General features: G+C 48.2%; 1 protein-coding gene across 1 annotated transcript in view; it reads right to left on the bottom strand.

Annotated features, from left to right (window-relative positions):
• Efl1 (elongation factor like GTPase 1) overlaps nt 1–22056 on the bottom strand; it is a 101464-nt gene that overhangs the window by 57349 nt on the left and 22059 nt on the right. The window contains exons 10-15 of the mRNA XM_075952317.1: nt 21686–21822; nt 21117–21239; nt 18790–18889; nt 9086–9237; nt 8712–8878; nt 6192–6330 (exon numbers count right to left, since the gene is read on the bottom strand). Of these exons, the coding sequence (XP_075808432.1) occupies nt 6192–6330; nt 8712–8878; nt 9086–9237; nt 18790–18889; nt 21117–21239; nt 21686–21822 (818 nt within the window). The remainder of the gene's footprint in view (nt 1–6191; nt 6331–8711; nt 8879–9085; nt 9238–18789; nt 18890–21116; nt 21240–21685; nt 21823–22056) is intronic.

Below are 22056 nucleotides of genomic sequence, written 5' to 3'. Positions count from 1 at the left end.
CAGTGCAATTCAGGAAGGGCAGAAAACGGAAGTTTCTTCTTTGGTGCTTTCATGACACTTAGCAAACACTGGTCAGCCGGCTGTCTTCACGATGGGATAAAAATTTAGATAAAACACCTGCTAATCTACCACTCCACTAGAAGAATGTCCAGTAATCAATGGCTGGGGCTTTTCTCTAGGATTGCCAAGGCAACACAACACACAGAAGATCAAACACAGCTCACGACCTCAGTCACAACAGGACAGCCTCTAGCACTCTGTTGTCACAGTCTGAGGATTCATCAGGACATTCTGTCATTCCTAGGCTGAGGAGAGTTGCTGAGGCTCAAACACCAGGACATGATATCACCACTAAAGCCAGGAGCAGCAGACACACCCACTGATATTTGTGCCCTTTATAAGTAAGTAATATGAAAGTATGAAGAAATAAGATATAACCATTACAAAAAGGAAAATTTGCAAATCATCATATGTAAATGATAACTTATAAAAATCAGGTTACATTATTAAATGTAAGAGACTACTAAAGCTGTTAATTTGTTGTTGATTAAAATATAACTCTCTCCAATCAAAAATGCTGGTAATAATATACATTGTATAAAATTCTCAAAAAGCCAATTTAAAGTATTATAACATTGTCCTAAGACTTAAGACTGAAGCCACATAGTGTTGAGCTTTCCTTTGAAATAAAGCAAGTCAAGCTGGTTAGTAAAATCCTTCCAGCGTTTCTTGTTTCTAGGTTACTTCACATAAACCAAATATATTCTCCCCACCCCCACACTCTCCATTCAAACCATGCTGATCCCTGATGCTGATTTCCTATTGGCTCAGAAACAACCATGGCAGAACTAGATCTGTTCAGAGAAAGGCTAATTAATATTTATTATTTTCCTTATGCTGTAAAAAGAGGAATATCATGTTTCCTCTCAGAATATGTCCCTGAACTTTTAAAGGCTAAACCATATGGAAGAGATCTACAGGAGTATATGAAAAGGCCAAGGATTTGGAATTCTAATTCAATTTCCCCTCATATTTTAGTACAAGCCTGTAGCAAGCATTTCTTTTGAGAGGTATTTTCAGTGGGGAATTTAACAAAGGACGATTGTGTGCTTGACACAGTTGGGTCGCTTTGGTCCCATCTATACCAACTACACAAACATCAGGTTGGAATTAGATGACTTTAAACTTAAAATCAACTATTTCCAGACTACAAACCCTACTCCGTACTTATCAGCACATGTGAGTTCTGAAGTGAGTTACGGCTGAGTTCAAATGTGCAATCTGCATTTTCAAGGGTCTCCCGAAAAAAACTTCCCTGTGGAGCCTAGCTACCTGATACTGATTGTCCAAGAACGCCGTTTAACGTGTTCATTTCCTCTTCCAACAAAACAATTTTCGTCCGCAATGAATGAACCCACCGCTACACGGTTTCGGATGAAAAGCAGATGGCCGTCGGCCACATCATTTACCACCCATTTTCTTACTAAATAGATTTGACATTTTCTCTAAGTGAACAAGTCACAGGGAACTAGCTCTCAGGCCTCCGCCATCACCACGGACATCTCCATCTTCATTTGTGATGTCTACAGATGGGTCTATAAAATGCAAGAGCAAACAGAAAATTACCTGTGCACAGCAGTGTGGTTTTAAAGCACTGTCCACAGGTCCTAGAGAGACCCCCTCATTAAAAGTGAGGGCTAAAAGCCAGACTAAAAACAGAGAGATAGCTCTCTTTCTTAGAATGTGGGTCATGACTCACGTCACAAACAGGATGTGGTGGCAGGCATCCACAAAGGTGACAGAGCTCTCCGAGCTGGATGCTGGGGCGCACTCACAGAAACAAGTTAAGGAGAGGAACGATGTACTTTAGCACAGTTCTAGAGACCGCACTCCACAGCCCTTGCCTACACTGACTCCAGGCCTGTGCTGAGGCAGAAGATCACAGGAGGGCACAGGAAGGGGGAGGCTGCTCACCTAATGGTTTGGAGGAAGGGGGAAGGCAGCAGTCAAAACAGAGGCTTTAAGGACACATCCTGGTGACCCAGTCTCCAGTGTGACCATCTCTGAGAGTGTCTACTAATTCCCTAACTAGCACTACCAATGGGAGAAACACTTCAGGCTTGGGGCTGCGGGGGTAATTCATATTCAAAGGGGAACAACCCAGTCACCTGTAAAGCCTAGTTACCCCAGCAAGGCCGCATCCCAGAGGTGGCATCAGCCTCCTGCGCTTGGACTTAAAGGCTCTTCCTACAACTCTAGCCCCTAGGCTGTGCGCTCCCACAGCAGACACCCAGGGAACACACACACCACCCACACCAGGCAATGCACAATCTGCAGATGCACTGAAAAACAGCCACCTTTATTTTAAGCCTCTAGGCTTCAAGGTTTCTAATGCAGCGACGGGAAACTGGAACATGTGGACTATTCTACCCAATTCAGCTAGCCTAATTTTTCATTTCAAACCATAAACAATGAAAAACGGGGTGGATACACCTGGTTTTGGTCAATGTACCCTAGCAACACTTCACTGTTCCTAGCTACCAGCTGGCCTTCCTCCCACTGTAGGATGAAAGCGCTCAGCCTCCTTCTCCTCCCCCTTGCGAGCTCTCAACAGCTGCTTTTATTAAACACCCTGGCTTATGAACTTACGGCTGCTAACATACGCTGTCTGGGTTTAAATTAACGAACGAATGGAGTTTGCCTGAAGAGGTTGTTCTAGGTTCTGAACTGCGAATCGGTTCACGGCGTTCTGATGTCATTCGAATGGGTCATCAGGCCCAACTGACCATGTCCAAACAGTTCCTGCTCCTTCTAATGAATACTGGAAGGGAAAACGGCCTAATTACTGAAAAGAAGTTTACCTTTAAGAACCTGGATATAGTGTTATTCTTTTCCAACCATGGAGATACTGACAATCCAGGTAAAAAAGGCAAAGGCAGGCGGATCTCTTTGAATTCAAGACAAGCCTGTACAGAGTGAGCTGCAGGACAGCCAGGGCTGTACAGTGAGTCCTTGTTTAGGAAGGCCAAAATAAACAAAGAAATAAATAAAAAATCCCTAAAAACTTCCATGATATAAATATGAAGAGGTTTAAACTGATGCATTATGACTTGGGGTATCAGCCTGCTACAATATAACAGGAACGTCACATTCAATTTTGTAGGGATTTTATAGTTTGGTTACTATTTTATGGTTGCAACAACAAAATGTACTCCATATATTGTTATTTAATGTTCTGTCTTTCACGTATTAGCTAAATAATAAATATAATAAATAAATCCACAGGACTCCATAGATAACCTTGGAAAACAAGTGGAGCTGTTCTGTTTCTACCAGAGGAAACAGAATTGTCAGTATCGTTAGTGACTAAGGCAGGCAGTTCAAATCATCTGTAAATCCTTAGGCCAGCAAGCCTGCATGACTGGCTAGAAGCCAATATAACCAGTTGATGGGAACGATGGGCAGATCTTTGTTCTTGCTAGTTATGCAGGGAGCACAGTTAGACTGGGAAACAATTCCTGCCTGTCTCAACTCAGAGGGCAAATCAAAGAGGCCAGCCTGGCTCTGATACTCCTTCAGTGCTACATTCACAATCCTTTTGGGGGATGACCTCGCTTGTCGATGTGAAGAAACAACTTTAACAAAGGGGATTCAGGAATCGCTAGGCAACACGAGATGAGGTGCAAGGGTGGGCTTGACAGGCAGTATAAACCAGACCTCTGAAGAACACTCACAGCCCCAATATCCGTATACCCAATGCTGGGTCTCCCTTGCAGTTAGTGGGGCATGTGACAAAATCAGAGAAACAAGACTACACATGGAGGTCACCGGGAAAGCCCTTTTACCCCCAAATAAAACTATGAGTCCTGCCAGGTGGCTGTGATGACATCTGCTTAACTGGATGAGACACACCCAGGTGGTTTAATAGACCACACCCCAGGCTGTGTTTCTGAGACAATCAGATCATGAGGGTTCTGATCTGTGGAAGAGTTTGACTCCTGGGAAGAATTCTGGAATGGGGTGGGAGGGTGGCTGGAGATGGGCCACTACGGCAGTGCCTGCAGGTGGAGTCACATCTCATCCTTCCCATGGCGGCTTCACTTTCCTCTTCCCACCCAGGCACTCTGTTCTGCTTCCTGGATACCATGACGTCACACCACATGCTCCTGCACCATGCCCTGCCTCACCAAAGGGCCAAGACAGACAGCAAGGACTACGGACTGAGAGAGACTTATGCAGCTAAATACGGTCCTAAGGCAAAAAGGAAAGATACCTGGCTTTTCCCACTCAATCTACTTCACTTCAAAGTTATGTGTCCCTTTGGCATATCCTTAGATATGTAAATGACAGTGTTGAGTCACTTTTACCCATCTCCTACCACCACTACCCAATCTTTGGAAAATAAGAGGGATATATGTATATGTACATGTATGTATATATTCTACAAGAAGAAATACCATAGGTCTCCCTACATCAGAGGGCAGAAATATGGCTGCCTTGAAAGACGGATGAGAAAGCAATGATTTCAGTCCTTCTACTAACATTAACCACACTGTGGACGGTACCTAGAACCCAGAGGAAGCTAGACTCCACTGCCTGCCATGCCTAACACTAACCACACTGTGGGTACCTAGAACCCAGAGGAAGCTAGACTCCACTGCCTGCCATGCCTAACACTAACCACACTGTGGGTACCTAGAACCCAGAGGAAGCTAGACTCCACTGCCTGCCATGCCTAACACTAACCACACTGTGGGTACCTAGAACCCAGAGGAAGCTAGACTCCACTGCCTGCCATGCCTAACACTAACCACACTGTGGGTACCTGGAACCCAGAGGAAGCTAGACTCCACTGCCTGCCATGCCTAACACTAACCACACTGTGGGTACCTAGAACCCAGAGGAAGCTAGACTCCACTGCCTGCCATGCCTAACACTAACCACACTGTGGGTACCTAGAACCCAGAGGAAGCTAGACTCCACTGCCTGCCATGCCTAACACTAACCACACTGTGGGTACCTAGAACCCAGAGGAAGCTAGACTCCACTGCCTGCCATGCCGGGCCAGAGGCAGAGGCGCCATTATGAAGGTCCTCACGCTGTCCATACCACCGAGCATCTTCCTTTCCACGGAAGGAAGGCTGAGCTCTAGGTTATGCGGCCATTAAAGAAACGGGGGGGGGGGGGGGAGGAAGGGAGGAGATCTAAGCCACAGTAATTCCAAAGAGGACCAGAGGTGGGGTGTTCCCCTTCTCCCAAAGTTCTGATGAAGCTGGCTACGATCCCTTACAAAGCTAGATCAATCATCAAGCTACATCAGAACGTCACTGGCATTTTCCAAAGTAGAAACAAAAGAGGGACTAGGGAGAAGCTAGGAATTCTACTAATTCCATGTCAAAAAAAATAATAATAATAATTTTTTTTTTAAAAAAAATACATCTCAGCAGGAGCATGGCAACATATTTTGGCAAATTTCTTAGATGAAAGCCCACAAAATCCAGGCAAACCAGTAGCTGCTCTAGATAGATCCTTGACTTCACAATTCTAGGTTTCACAAGAATTTCCCATTTCACAGTCACTGGACGACAGTGACCCTGCAGCTGGCAAGGCCCACGTGTTTCAGAACCCACATGCACGTCGGAACATAGCACTTCATGTCCCGGGTCTGACAAAGAACTAGCCTCAGTGGATTCTGCAGGAAGGGCAGGAATCAAGCAAAAGACAGGAACAATATTTACAGGAAGTAAACCAACCAGTTACTTTCAGAGGCATCTCACTAGAAAGAAGCATTGGGGAGGGGGGAAGGGTAAGGAAGAAAGAAATGAGTTTAAATAGACCATAATAAGAAAAACAGCTTCTAAAGATTTAGATTCAAACCTGCAGACCCAGAAATGTTTGGTCATCTATACTGACTTCATGTGAGTAACAATTCTGTTTTAAGCTTCCAAACAAAAGGCACCCACTTAAGATAGAGCGTCACCATTTACTTAAGCAGCACATATGTCTGAACTAGACATCCAAATTCCTGACTCATAGGCTGGGGACTCAATTATACTAAGTTAAAGACTCCAGAAAAAGTGATGAACTATGGAAAAAGACGGGCTATTCTCTTTGGAAATGTCACTGAACGCCTCGTGACGTGTTGGACAGCCTTCAAGGCTGGAGGGACAGGGGAGCCAGCAGCACCCTACCTAGCACGTTTCCTGGGGGCACTTCCTCCAGATCTTCCAGCTCTCTTCCCATCAGAAGATACAGGCTCTCCAGCGTGCAGCATGCCATGTGGGGGACAGGAGGCAGGTCCTCCAGCGGAGCCGAGAAGCCTAGTGGGACCTGCCAGAGAAAACGATGAAACCCAAGTGAGGAGAGGAGTAGGCTATCACGGGGCCTCACGGCTTCAGTCAGTCACCTCTGTCTACCCAAAACACACAAGGCTGAAATGTTTTTTTTTTATTTTCTGTGGGTTAGGACAGAAAACAAGTCACATTTGATGAGTAAATCCTGAAAGACTTAAACCTCTCATGTATTTAAGATGTGCCTAAGTTCCCACCTTTTAAGTTCCGAGGTTAGAATTTCTTCTGTGGCCTGGCAGCTCGCTGGCCCGGAGTCCCTGTCACTATGTATGAGTGTTATGCTATGCAATAGTTTCCATGACTATACCGTGTCACTATGTATGAGCATTATGCCACGCAACAGTTCTCCTGATTATACCACGCTTGTTTCAATATCAATATTACCATTATTCTTTAAAATTGTTGGGATCTTCATCAGATCCCCATGTTGTGAAAAGCACTCAACAAGAACTGTGCTAGTGTCCCAAGACACATGAAAACACCGATTAAAAATGTCATGAAAAGCCAAGCACCTATTAGGTATGTATGCCACGGGCTTAATCTGAAAGGGAGCATATGCTGAAATACTAGGAACACTGAAGGAAAGACAAAAGACACATGCATAAAAACACACACAAGAATAGCGGGTTTATGAACCCCCTATTTCATTATTTATTCTTAAGGAGGCACTGTCATGATTCAAGGTGTGAGTTTCATATGTGTTCAGAAATACACCCACTATATCGAAGGACCCCGGAAGTATATCAATCAACAAATGCATGTTTGGTGTCCACAGGCCCAGAGCTAGCACTAAGATGGAATAAAATGTCTTATTAGATCCTACTTATGATGTTAAGACAACTGATATCACAAACAAAGAGCCACTGATGGAAAAGGAGCAAAGCAAGACAACTCATGGAGGGCAAAAGAAAGGAAGACTCGTGAACCTCAGCAAAGAAATGGCTTTTTGACATGTACATCTCAGTGCCCATGTTCTGTATGACTGCAACTCTCAAGAGCAGCTCTAAAGGCAACACGGCAGCAAATCTAAAATGTAAGAAACACCTCAAGCCTGATGGACTATAGTCCAGGGACTTGGGGAGGCTGAGGCAGAAGGATCACAGCTCAAGGCCTGTCTAGGCTACAGAATGAGCTCAGGCTTTCCTAGGTAACTCAGTGAGACCCTGCCTCAAAACCAAAGTAAAAACAGCCTATGGCTGTAGCTCAGTGCCTGCCATACACAAGGCCATGGTTCAATCTCTAGTAGCACGTGCACATACGCACATACTGTATATGTGTGCTCACTCTCCCCCCAGACATCCTATCCTAGTTGATCCTGCAAAGGAGACCAACCCAGCAACACCCTGATGACAGCAGTGTAAAATCCCCACGACACCCGGCTAAGTGAGAGCCAGCCCCTAAGTCTTAAGAAGTAGGAGCTGATAAGTTGCAGTCTTCTAAACCGCAGGATATGTTATAACCTGTAACACCCCGCAACAGAAAAATAACGGGCTAACTTCACAGCAGGTCTGAGATATTTCACATATCCTGAGGAGTCCCGTGGCACTGACCCCATGGAGTCAACTGTCTTTGTGTTGCTGAGCTGTAGACACATAAGCAACCAGTCCCAACCTGCAGTCTCGGTGACAGATGACACACAGGTGGTCAACAGACGTGCTCAAGGGGTTTGTAACAGCCAGTAAGTCAGTGCTTCACAGAGCAATCCAGTCCACTGGGACAGTTCAGAGTACGTGATTCTCAGCGACAAGCTAAGATCTACTAAGCTCGCTGCAGATGTGCTGCTGTAAGACCTTCAGTTCCCTACAAATCACAGGCCTCCACACACCAAGTACTGTGCTCGGGCCACAGCCCAGCAAGGCCCGCCTGCCCATCATGTAGCACTGGAGAATAAATTGCTAACAGTAGAGACTGGGAGCCAAACTCTTACGGTGTTGGCTCAGGCATCTGTCCATGCTGTCTGTCTGTCTGCTCTCAGATAGGCCTGAACAGACTTTGGGCTGTGCGGGCGGCACCTCTCACCTGCTTGCTTCCTATATCTTCTGCCAGAGGCCCTAAGACTTTGGCTCTACGAACTTCTTGAAGACTGACCACTGTTATTTTGGCTCCAAAATAACATCGACTTCTTCTCTCCATCCCAAAGTGACTCTTACCTTGCTTGATATGCAAAAGAAGGCCCGAAAAGCTGTTTACTGGCTCATATGGTTCCCAAATGCTACTATGGGAGCCATTTACACAAAATGTTACCAAGGCAACACAACAGATAAGATAGGAGGAATTGGGGTGCCTTTTTCCTATTCGCCCATTCTCCACCACACCCAGCCAGTCTAGAAGTTACCAGACCCCTAAAATAACAACGCTTACCCGCTGTAAAAACTCAGCAGGGCTGTACTTGGGTCCCAGGACAAAAATTTTCTGTCCTCTTCGAGCTATGCCACTGAACACACGAGCAAATGCAATGAAGGCCTCTTGGCTGCTTTCTTCCTGGGGCACAGGTTGAGGGCTAACACTTGCCACATCTGGCTCGTCACCTGCCAGGCACAAAAAGATATTCAGTGCCATGAGTGCTCACTTCAACCCAGGAACTGTTTGTACATACAGAAGACATGGTGAATACGAGTATTTGGTTCAAGGATAGAAACAATATTAATAAGCACTAAGATGAAGGTCAAAAGATAAGGACAATGTACCAAGTTAAGCGAATATTTTACATCCAAGCCTGTTTAGTAATGCTGTACCTCTTGGCTCATCTCCCTGGGGACTTGCTAGAAGGGCAGCGCCATCCTGGATGGAACCCTGTGGTGCCTGTCCCTGTGCTCCTGCTAGCTTCTCTGCATGTCTCTGCCGTGCGCGTTCACGTCTCTGGGCCATTTCTTCTTGAGTGAGCGGCCTACAGGATGTCACAAATAGGTTATGATCTGGCGGCACCAAGTACCTCTCAGCTCGTCAAGCAGTGACAAGTACTCATGTGGCCAGAGAGGTGATGATCAGTCAGTCCCACGTTTCCCAAGTTCCCTCCCGCAAAAGCAGTAAGGAGAGCAGGCTCTCTGGCCTGCTACATCCCGGCGGCTCTGAGCTTATGAACCGGTGCGTGAGTGCCCAATGCCCCACGCAGTACCAAGTGCAGTCACACAAAACCTTCCAGAGATCCTCAATCGTTCTGCTGGTAGCAGCCAACCAGGAGTAAGAAAAGAATGGCTAACGGGCAGTGACACTTGGAAGCATGCAAAAGGTCACTGTAAGGAACGGGGCTTTCTTTTGAAGTTCCAAAGTGTGTCTTCACAGAGAACAACTGACTGCTCACAAGGAAGGCTGAGATGTCAGGCTGGGAACTCACAGTTCGGCGACACTAAAAGGCCAAACTAAAGCTCTGGGTCACTATCAGACACAGGAGATGCTCAAAGAGAAAAGGCAGTGTGTAAGAGGGATGGCTGTTTGCCAGGGTCAGGCTGAGTAGAGCCATTAGCAATAATGGAATAATGGAAATTCTTCATGAAAAGTGACTCTCGTTTCTATCAGGATATAGAAGGTACTGGGAGCTTTTTTTTTTATTAATTTTTTTAATTTATTTTACATATCAACCACAGTTTTCTCCCCCCTCTTTTTCATTCTCTCCCCCACCTCCAGTCTACCCCCACCCACTCCTACTTGGAGCTTTAATACTGCAAAAAGCTCTATAAAAGGTAAGGTGGAGCCTGGGGATTTAGTTGAGGAATCTGGGTTTGGAAGGGAGAAACCAGGCAAGTGAAGGGTCCCCGGGACTGGCTCCCTTTCAAGCATGCATTCTCAAGACCACCCCTGCATGTCCAATCCCCACACAGAGCAGGACACTCCTGGCCCTGAGCTGTTAGAATTTGGCATATTTACCATGTACTGGGGCTGGGCATCCAGACTGCCGGGACAGCCCTTGAACATAGGCTTAAAGAGCTGCAGCAGCTGGGCTACTCTGCCTCCCTCCCATGCTGCCCCTCGCCTCTGCCATCACCATTTCTCTTTCACTGTAATGGACACCGTGAAACCAGCCTCAGTCTCTTCTTCCACCCTGCCTTGTCTCTTTCCTTTCCTTTTTCTTTGAGCACCAGAGGCTGTACAGATAGGCACAGGGCACACAGACAGGCACTGTGCACATGACAGACACAGGGCACACAGACAGGCACTGTGCACATGACAGACACAGGGCACACAGACAGGCACTGTGCACATGGTAGGCACAGGGCACACAGACAGGCACTGTGCACATGGTAGGCACAGGGCACACAGACAGACACTGTGCACATGACAGACACAGGGCACACAGACAGGCACTGTGCACATGGTAGGCACAGGGCACACAGACAGGCACTGTGCACATGACAGACACAGGGCACACAGACAGGCACTGTGCACATGACAGACACAGGGCACACAGACAGACACTGTGCACATGGTAGGCACAGGGCACACAGACAGGCACTGTGCACATGACAGACACAGGGCACACAGACAGGCACTGTGCACATGACAGACACAGGGCACACAGACAGGCACTGTGCACATGACAGACACAGGGCACACAGACAGGCACTGTGCACATGACAGACACAGGGCACACAGACAGGCACTGTGCACATGGTAGGCACAGGGCACACAGACAGGCACTGTGCACATGGTAGGCACAGGGCACACAGACAGGCACTGTGCACATGGTAGACACAGGGCACACAGACAGGCACTGTGCACATGACAGACACAGGGCACACAGACAGGCACTGTGCACATGGTAGGCACAGGGCACACAGACAGGCACTGTGCACATGGTAGGCACAGGGCACACAGACAGGCACTGTGCACACGGTAGGCACAGGGCACACAGACAGGCACTGTGCACATGACAGACACAGGGCACACAGACAGGCACTGTGCACATGGTAGGCACAGGGCACACAGACAGGCACTGTGCACATGACAGACACAGGGCACACAGACAGGCACTGTGCACATGACAGACACAGGGCACACAGACAGGCACTGTGCACATGACAGACACAGGGCACACAGACAGGCACTGTGCACATGGTAGACACAGGGCACACAGACAGGCACTGTGCACATGACAGACACAGGGCACACAGACAGGCACTGTGCACATGACAGACACAGGGCACACAGACAGGCACTGTGCACATGACAGACACAGGGCACACAGACAGGCACTGTGCACATGGTAGGCACAGGGCACACAGACAGGCACTGTGCACATGACAGACACAGGGCACACAGACAGGCACTGTGCACATGGTAGACACAGGGCACACAGACAGGCACTGTGCACATGACAGACACAGGGCACACAGACAGGCACTGTGCACATGGTAGGCACAGGGCACACAGACAGGCACTGTGCACACGGTAGGCACAGGGCACACAGACAGGCACTGTGCACATGACAGACACAGGGCACACAGACAGGCACTGTGCACATGGTAGGCACAGGGCACACAGACAGGCACTGTGCACATGGTAGGCACAGGGCACACAGACAGGCACTGTGCACATGGTAGGCACAGGGCACACAGACAGGCACTGTGCACATGGTAGGCACAGGGCACACAGACAGGCACTGTGCACATGGTAGGCACAGGGCACACAGACAGGCACTGTGCACATGACAGACACAGGGCACACAGACAGGCACTGTGCACATGACAGACACAGGGCACACAGACAGGCACTGTGCACATGGTAGGCACAGGGCACACAGACAGGCACTGTGCACATGACAGACACAGGGCACACAGACAGGCACTGTGCACATGGTAGGCACAGGGCACACAGACAGGCACTGTGCACATGACAGACACAGGGCACACAGACAGGCACTGTGCACATGGTAGACACAGGGCACACAGACAGGCACTGTGCACATGACAGACACAGGGCACACAGACAGGCACTGTGCACATGACAGACACAGGGCACACAGACAGGCACTGTGCACATGACAGACACAGGGCACACAGACAGGCACTGTGCACATGGTAGGCACAGGGCACACAGACAGGCACTGTGCACATGACAGACACAGGGCACACAGACAGGCACTGTGCACATGGTAGACACAGGGCACACAGACAGGCACTGTGCACATGACAGACACAGGGCACACAGACAGGCACTGTGCACATGGTAGGCACAGGGCACACAGACAGGCACTGTGCACACGGTAGGCACAGGGCACACAGACAGGCACTGTGCACACGGTAGGCACAGGGCACACAGACAGGCACTGTGCACATGGTAGACACAGGGCACACAGACAGGCACTGTGCACATGACAGACACAGGGCACACAGACAGGCACTGTGCACATGACAGACACAGGGCACACAGACAGGCACTGTGCACATGGTAGGCACAGGGCACACAGACAGGCACTGTGCACACGGTAGGCACAGGGCACACAGACAGGCACTGTGCACATGACAGACACAGGGCACACAGACAGGCACTGTGCACATGGTAGGCACAGGGCACACAGACAGGCACTGTGCACATGACAGACACAGGGCACACAGACAGGCACTGTGCACATGACAGACACAGGGCACACAGACAGGCACTGTGCACATGGTAGGCACAGGGCACACAGACAGGCACTGTGCACATGACAGACACAGGGCACACAGACAGGCACTGTGCACATGGTAGGCACAGGGCACACAGACAGGCACTGTGCACATGACAGACACAGGGCACACAGACAGGCACTGTGCACATGACAGACACAGGGCACACAGACAGGCACTGTGCACATGACAGACACAGGGCACACAGACAGGCACTGTGCACATGGTAGACACAGGGCACACAGACAGGCACTGTGCACATGACAGACACAGGGCACACAGACAGGCACTGTGCACATGACAGACACAGGGCACACAGACAGGCACTGTGCACATGACAGACACAGGGCACACAGACAGGCACTGTGCACATGGTAGGCACAGGGCACACAGACAGGCACTGTGCACATGACAGACACAGGGCACACAGACAGGCACTGTGCACATGGTAGACACAGGGCACACAGACAGGCACTGTGCACATGACAGACACAGGGCACACAGACAGGCACTGTGCACATGGTAGGCACAGGGCACACAGACAGGCACTGTGCACACGGTAGGCACAGGGCACACAGACAGGCACTGTGCACATGACAGACACAGGGCACACAGACAGGCACTGTGCACATGGTAGGCACAGGGCACACAGACAGGCACTGTGCACATGGTAGGCACAGGGCACACAGACAGGCACTGTGCACATGGTAGGCACAGGGCACACAGACAGGCACTGTGCACATGGTAGGCACAGGGCACACAGACAGGCACTGTGCACATGGTAGGCACAGGGCACACAGACAGGCACTGTGCACATGACAGACACAGGGCACACAGACAGGCACTGTGCACATGGTAGGCACAGGGCACACAGACAGGCACTGTGCACATGACAGACACAGGGCACACAGACAGGCACTGTGCACATGGTAGGCACAGGGCACACAGACAGGCACTGTGCACATGACAGACACAGGGCACACAGACAGGCACTGTGCACATGGTAGACACAGGGCACACAGACAGGCACTGTGCACATGACAGACACAGGGCACACAGACAGGCACTGTGCACATGACAGACACAGGGCACACAGACAGGCACTGTGCACATGACAGACACAGGGCACACAGACAGGCACTGTGCACATGGTAGGCACAGGGCACACAGACAGGCACTGTGCACATGACAGACACAGGGCACACAGACAGGCACTGTGCACATGGTAGACACAGGGCACACAGACAGGCACTGTGCACATGACAGACACAGGGCACACAGACAGGCACTGTGCACATGGTAGGCACAGGGCACACAGACAGGCACTGTGCACACGGTAGGCACAGGGCACACAGACAGGCACTGTGCACACGGTAGGCACAGGGCACACAGACAGGCACTGTGCACATGGTAGACACAGGGCACACAGACAGGCACTGTGCACATGACAGACACAGGGCACACAGACAGGCACTGTGCACATGACAGACACAGGGCACACAGACAGGCACTGTGCACATGGTAGGCACAGGGCACACAGACAGGCACTGTGCACACGGTAGGCACAGGGCACACAGACAGGCACTGTGCACATGACAGACACAGGGCACACAGACAGGCACTGTGCACATGGTAGGCACAGGGCACACAGACAGGCACTGTGCACATGACAGACACAGGGCACACAGACAGGCACTGTGCACATGACAGACACAGGGCACACAGACAGGCACTGTGCACATGGTAGGCACAGGGCACACAGACAGGCACTGTGCACATGACAGACACAGGGCACACAGACAGGCACTGTGCACATGGTAGGCACAGGGCACACAGACAGGCACTGTGCACATGACAGACACAGGGCACACAGACAGGCACTGTGCACATGACAGACACAGGGCACACAGACAGGCACTGTGCACATGACAGACACAGGGCACACAGACAGGCACTGTGCACATGACAGACACAGGGCACACAGACAGGCACTGTGCACATGACAGACACAGGGCACACAGACAGGCACTGTGCACATGACAGACACAGGGCACACAGACAGGCACTGTGCACATGGTAGGCACAGGGCACACAGACAGGCACTGTGCACATGACAGACACAGGGCACACAGACAGGCACTGTGCACATGGTAGGCACAGGGCACACGGATAGGCACAGAGCACAGGCACTTGCTCCTTACCTTCTAAGGAGACACATGCTCTTGGAGTTAATGATACTTTGGGGGGGGTTTTAACTCACATGGTTTCCTCTGTGCTCCTCAGCTATCCCCAGCTAGATGGAAACCACTGCTACCTGGCTTACATACGGAGCATCCATCCTAGGAGCTGGCCCTTACACTGGTCATACAGTGACCCAGCTCACTATAGGTAAAAGTGATAGACCTAGCACTGGAGGGAGCAACTGGACAGCACTGCAGGAAACGGGCTCGTCTTCAAGGGAACCTACAAACACCTGCAAATACAGGACACGTCCAGCTTCCCCACAGCTGCCAGCCACAGCTGCCATCTGTCCTCTACAGCAGCGTCTCATTTGTCCACTTCGTGCCTCTTTCTTTGGCATCATCAACAGCCACATCCTCCATTCATGCTCTTCTGCCCTAAGCTGCACCCTTCTGCTACAAGTTTGCTTCATTTAGTCTTTGCTAAAAGAATGCCCAAGAGTAACAACATCCGTGACTGATTTACACACGTGTACACACATCCCAGTATTGGGGATTACAGAGGGCCCCAGTCTAGCCTAGGAGGCAAGCTCTAGATCAGTAAGAGATCCTGTGGCATGCATGTGCAGGTGCATACACAATGCGTGCATACACAATGCGTGCACACACATGCAAACACACACATACACACACACACTCAGGCACACACACACACACACACCTGAAAATATGAATTAAAATACAAATGTAGACCACAGTATTCATTGCTATTGTTTATTATCATTAGTTGTAGAACAGGAATAGAAATAACAACAGTGTCTGAAGAGAATTGCTCTCCCTAACGGGCCCATCACTGGTCTATACACCATGCTCAACACTTCACATGTGTTACAGCACACATCCATCAGAGCAACTGACGACAGCACACAGTACACTCCCACGTTACATTCAGGAAAACAGAGCTTAGAAAGCTTAAAAAAAAGCTGACCCAAAGTTAAATGAGTACTACATGCGGAGTTAAAGCTTGACCTGCGACGTGGCTACCATACTTGGGCCTCAGAGACAAACAGACCAGCAGAACACAAGAGAAAGCCCGGCACAATCCCATACACAGAGAGAGTGCAGAAACTTCAAGAACAACTGAGCCGGGCTAACTGACAATGGGGGTGAAGCCTGCAGGTGTCCAGTCATCTTTTTTCGTCTCCTCCGCATTATACAGCATTAGTTAGTGTATGCCAATTCACACTACAGGGAAAAGAATACTCGGCCCTGGCTTAGCACATCTACCAGAGCAGAGGTGAGAATGAGGGCAGGTCGCCCCCAGTGGCCGATGTCCTTAACTCAAAGGCAGTATAACTTATATGAAAAACATTAACCAGAAGACAGAAAGAATCAAGGTGGGGATGATGACTGTACTCAGCTATATCTGGAAACAATGTATGGTATAAAGTAAGTATTAAAACAAAATAGGTAAAACAATGTTATGGAATACAATTGATTGCTCCACCAAAACACACTAAGATATGAAAGAGTATTAAAGACAAAGACTCACAGGAGACATAATGAAGAGTAAAGGAACTGCTACCCTCACGTTTGTTCTAGGAAAAGATAAAGGATGGGTCACTGGAAGCCTCAGGAGTACGTTCTTCTGTTCTTTAGTATTCTCTCGTGTCTGAGATATTCACACACATAATCTCCAGGCTATTTGAAAACTGCGCTATAGGGAACATTGACTGCTTATGTGGGGCAGTGAAAATACACAGCTACACACTCATCTTTAACTCTTCGCTTACTGGGCTACCAACTCCTTCCTTACCCACTCTCTGGCTCACACACTTCCTCCTCAGGCAGCCCTTCATCACACATGCATTCCCTCATCGGCTCTTTCATTTCTCTTCAGAATTAAAATTCTAGAAGAGTCTTAAGCTCAAACAACTATTTTTAAAAAAAGCTAAAAAACAAACAAAAACAACAAAAAACTCTCTTACACAACTTTTCTCTTAAAGAATAAACAGACTTGGATTTGAAGAGAAGAGACTCCCTAGGATGAGGAGCAGCCTGAAGGATGAGACAACACAAGCACCTGAGAAGGAGAGAAAGGTCTACTGAAACACACTGCTGGGGTCGGGGATGACAGGACAGACTCATAGAGATTCCCCCAAATCCAGACACTTTATGATCTCCACTCTAGCTCTATAATATTTATGGAATAGTTATCTAAATGGACAAATATTTTTCTTAAGACTTAAAATCTCATCGTATAAAAAGAAAAACTCTGCCACAACATAAAAAACAATAAGCATAAATACACACTGACATAAATATGCCGATGAGAGGGGCCACTGCCCTCCAATAGCGCACTTTGTATTTTAGAAAAAACTAGGCGTTATGACTCAGTGACAGTTTTTAAGCAGGAGATCTAATCTTCAGGGGGAAGTCTTTGCAAAGATTATTCTGAAGGGGTGGGGGAGAGATGGTTCAGTGGGTAAGGGTGCCTGCCACCAAGCCTGAAGACCTGAGTTCAATCACCAGGACTGCCATGGTATAGGAAGGAACTGGCAACTGACTCCCACACAGTGTCCTGACCTCCACAAAATAAGTAAGCAAGAAAGTAAATAAATGTAAGATCTAAACCCCCTCCCAACAAACAAACAACCCCCCCCCAAAAAAACACGTTTAAAAAAGGGTTTGAGAAAGATCACCCTGGAGCAGGGTGAGAAATACACTAGAGAGTCTCAGGCAGGGGAACCAGCTTAAAAGTTGCTTCAATTATTTCCAGATGACCAGGGTCTCTAAGAAGGTCTGCTGGGATCCAGGCTCTGCCTCTGCCAAGCCTCTTCTAGAACCAGACTGGGATATCTGAGCCCAAGCCAGCATCCTTGCTTATGCTAACACATCTCATCTGGGAAGTGAATTTATACTAAGGAATGCTACCTCCTCCTCTTCTCCTTCTCCTGCCTGGCTCTGAGCTCTGCAGTGAACTGCCTGCTCCTCAGAAGACGTAAGAAGAGCAACCACCATGCCATACTTCTGTCCCTGGTCCTGGGGCCTGAACACTCTTCAGATCCCTGCCATGGAATTAGTAACTCTTCTAATAAAAACTCCTCATTCCCCAGCATCCTCCTTAGTGTGCTCTTGAACCACCAACCCCATCCAAAACCTAACCGATCTATCGAGTTTGGGGGGGTGGGGGGCAAGAGCTATGGAGAGAACACATAAGGAGCAGACAATGGAGAACGGAGGGGTTTCCCAAGACTCTGAACTTGACAAACCTCTCTAGAACCTGCCACCCCTGCAGGCACGATCTACAGAGAACTGCTGATCAGACATCCAGTCTGCACTGAGGCAAACAGACCTAGAGACAGGGCAGGCCAACTGCAATGTACCCGACATGTTCAATGAAAGGCTGACTGTTGTTAATACAGCTATTACTACCTTTAACTTATATCAGTTCAAGTCAATACTCCAAAGTTAATTTCAACAGCTTTCTTCTACAGATGTGACAAAAGGACAACGAGCAAACAGATTCTAAGTGACTCCGGGGCAGGGGTGATGAAGAGTGGCAGCATCTGTGCCCTCCACCCGCACCCCAGCTACATGCCTACCAGTCAATCACAGCCCTTTGCCCCAGTCTAGCCCCACATCCCCTTTGCTTACCTTGGCTTGTTCCGAGGCAAGGCTTTCGCATCAACTGCAAACATTTTGGAAACAAAGATGATAACTGGAGCAGTGTCTTCACTTCCGCATTTCATAAAGGCTAAATAAACAGGGAGCAAAATGTCACTGATTTTCCCAAGATTAAAAACGCGATAGTTGTTGTGAACAGCAATTCTTTTAGAATGCAGCATCGTCTACACGCGTTAGCTCCTTACAGCTGTGATAAAGCAAGAGTTGGAAGACTCAGCAGAAGAAGCAAAGCTGAAGGGAGGAGCTGGCAGAGGCACTGCTGGAGACGGGGCTTCGCCACCTTCAGCAAACCCTAATCAAGGTTCCTCCACATCCAAGGGAGAAGGCACAGAACAAAGTCCTGCTACCAGGATCAAAAGCCAACAATGGAGTTCCTTAAATGTTTTTCTAATCCCTTATAAAGGCATGCTAAAGTAGACAATAGACAAAAGTGATGTGTCATCAGGGCTGGAGAGATGGCTCATCAGTTAAAGAGCACTGGCTGCTCTTCTAGGGGACCCAGGTTCGGTTCCCAGCACCCACATGGCAGCTCACAACCGTCTATAACTCCAGCTCCCACTTCCGGCTTCCATGGGCATCAAGCAAGCATGTGGTACACAGGCATGCGTACAGACAAAACGCTTGTATGCAAATAATGATACTATTACTAAAGCTTAAAATTAGTTATCAGGATGGTAACATAGTAACAAAACTCAGAAACATAGACTCAGTGCCATAAGAAGTAAGCTCTTTCTAAGCATCTAACATTTAACACAATTCCATGTCAGAACCTCAGAGATACTTTTTCCAGAACCTAAACACAGGCATAAAACCACTGATTATCAGCTTTTAGAAAACCCATTACCTCTTATCAAAATAATAAAACATTACAAAAAGAATACAAACATTAAAAAGGTTAATTTTTTTTTTTACAAAGAATAAAACATTAAAAAAAAATCAAACAAACCAAGTGGTATGCTTTTAATCACAGCACTAGGGAGGCAGAGGCAGAGAGAGCTCTGTGAGTTCAAGGCTAGCCTGGTCCACAGAGTGAGTTCCGGGAAAGCTAGGAAACCCTGTCTCAAAAAACAAAGATAAATAAATAGATAGACAGACAGACAGACAGAAGAAAATAATAAAATATAACAAGAAAACTACAGGAAGCAAGGGTGAACAGTTTTGAGCATGTCAATAGCTTCAGTCGAACTGCAGCTAGAGAACATGCAATTGAGCTGCTTGGCCCAGAGAAGCAGGTGGAAATGTTGGGCGGTAGCTGGATTCTGGATATACTTTAAATGAAGAATCCCTAGTTCCAATAGAGTGGGTCCAGTGGTGTGAGGTCAGTGTAAGAACCACAGAGGACTCCAGGGTCTTTAGACTCAGCAGATGAAAGGGCGGGTGCAGCTCTAATTACAGCAGGAATAATTGGAAGAGCAGGTTTGGGAGGCTGGGGTATGTCAAGTCTGCAATGCTTCTGAAGCAGAGCAGAGGGAAGGCGGGGCTGGAGGTGGGGGTGACAAGCTATGCAAGGCTAGTGAGTCTGGAGTCCACAGAGCTCCTGTGCACGCACACAGATGGGGAAACTCTGAGAACATAGCTGTCATGGACAGTCGGAAGGAAAGGTGAGCTCACCAAGACTGCAGATAAAATGAGGTGTAAGGAAGGGATGCTGTGTGTGACATCCAAAGGGAAAATGCTGGGGACAAAGCAACATAGGAAGCAGCAGAGTGTGCAAGTCAAGAAAGGCCAGGTTCAGAGGAGGAAGCAGCAGTCAACTATGTGAAATGCCAGCGACAGATGAGGCAGATGAGGACGGGAAACTGGTCTGAGTAACCAAGAGAGTTAACAGTGGGCCCAACTACGGCAGGAGTTACAAATTTCAGGATGAGAAGAACTGGAGACAATGAACACAGAGGAGTTCCAGGGTGCCCAGAGCCTGGAATGCTGGTGGCCCTCATGAGGAGTGTGGACCAGTACAGTCCCAGGAACCACTCCTTCAGTCCCTAAGAAGCAGTCACAGCAGTGACTTCGTAGCTCAGGGAACGCACACCGGGCTGTTTAGGAAGAGGAGCAAAGTGGGAGCAGCAATGAGATCAGAACAGCAAGCAGGAAGGAGGCTGGGTCACGGCTGCTACCCAGAGGGCTCAGCAGTATGCTACAGTAAAAGGAAAGCTTTGGAGAGGGGACGTGGTCAGCTTTAGCAGTGGTCATTAGTGAGAGTGATGTGTGACAAACTGGCCTTCCTGTAAACTAGCACGCAGCCTGGACTGTGGGCAGTCAACAGTGTAGTACACCGCAATGTTCCCATCGTTCCTCACCTGCTTTCAGGGCTTGGGTTTCCGGTGGAAGAGACTCAAATGTCTGTGATCCTGTGCACAGCAGTTTTTCCACACGCTCCGATGTCATGTCAAGAGGACTGGGCAGTTTCTGACACACCATAGCTGAGGCCTGTCGTCAAGGATTCTACACTTTCAGAGTGACAGGCACGTTTATACAGAGATGCCCGGGCAGCAAGGGACATTGCTTTCTGACCCTGCTCTCAAAATCTGGACCTGCTTCCAGGATGGCCACTGACTCTAAATATCTAGTTCACGAGTCTTGTGAAAAGTTTTGTTTTATTTTATCATATCAGCTATTTTATTGTTATTGCATTTTTTTAGAGGACACATATTGTTTGAAGAAGAATACTTTATAAAATTAATATTAACTCATGTTAATTTTTCTAGTATTTCATATTGGTTCAAGACAGAACAAGAAGTAAACAGAAAAGACTAACATTGGATTAGAATGGGTTATTTCTAGAGGGTTATCTGATTGGCAATGAAAAACTGTTTTTATCTTATTTTATAAAATCTATCTCATTCCAGACCACTAAAACAAAGGATACAGAGAACAGCGTGGGATATGGGGAGCCACTGGCTACAAATGGCATTGATCTGCACTTTAGGGTCTGAATGTCGCGCCTCCCGGGCTCCAATTCTTAATCCTAAAGAAGTCACAATTTTATCAATTTTTTCTTTGTCCCTATGGGAAAGATGAGAGAGAGAAGACATAAACAGATATGAATGCGTAGCAAGGAAAATTAGCTTAATTTTGACACCCTTTATTTTTTGCATGTTACTTTTTCAGAGGTGGCCAAAAATAAGTAAAGGGGCCCTGACAAGCAGGCTATGCTATCACTTTCAGACTCCTCAGAGCCGTGCACAGAGCACTGTTGTACGATTTACTGAAACAAGCGATGCCTACTGGCGCGGCTTT

The sequence above is a fragment of the Microtus pennsylvanicus genome, chromosome 18 (genome assembly GCF_037038515.1).
Source record: "Microtus pennsylvanicus isolate mMicPen1 chromosome 18, mMicPen1.hap1, whole genome shotgun sequence".
NCBI lineage: Eukaryota > Metazoa > Chordata > Mammalia > Rodentia > Cricetidae > Microtus > Microtus pennsylvanicus.
This window is presented reverse-complemented; position numbering and strand designations above follow the sequence as displayed.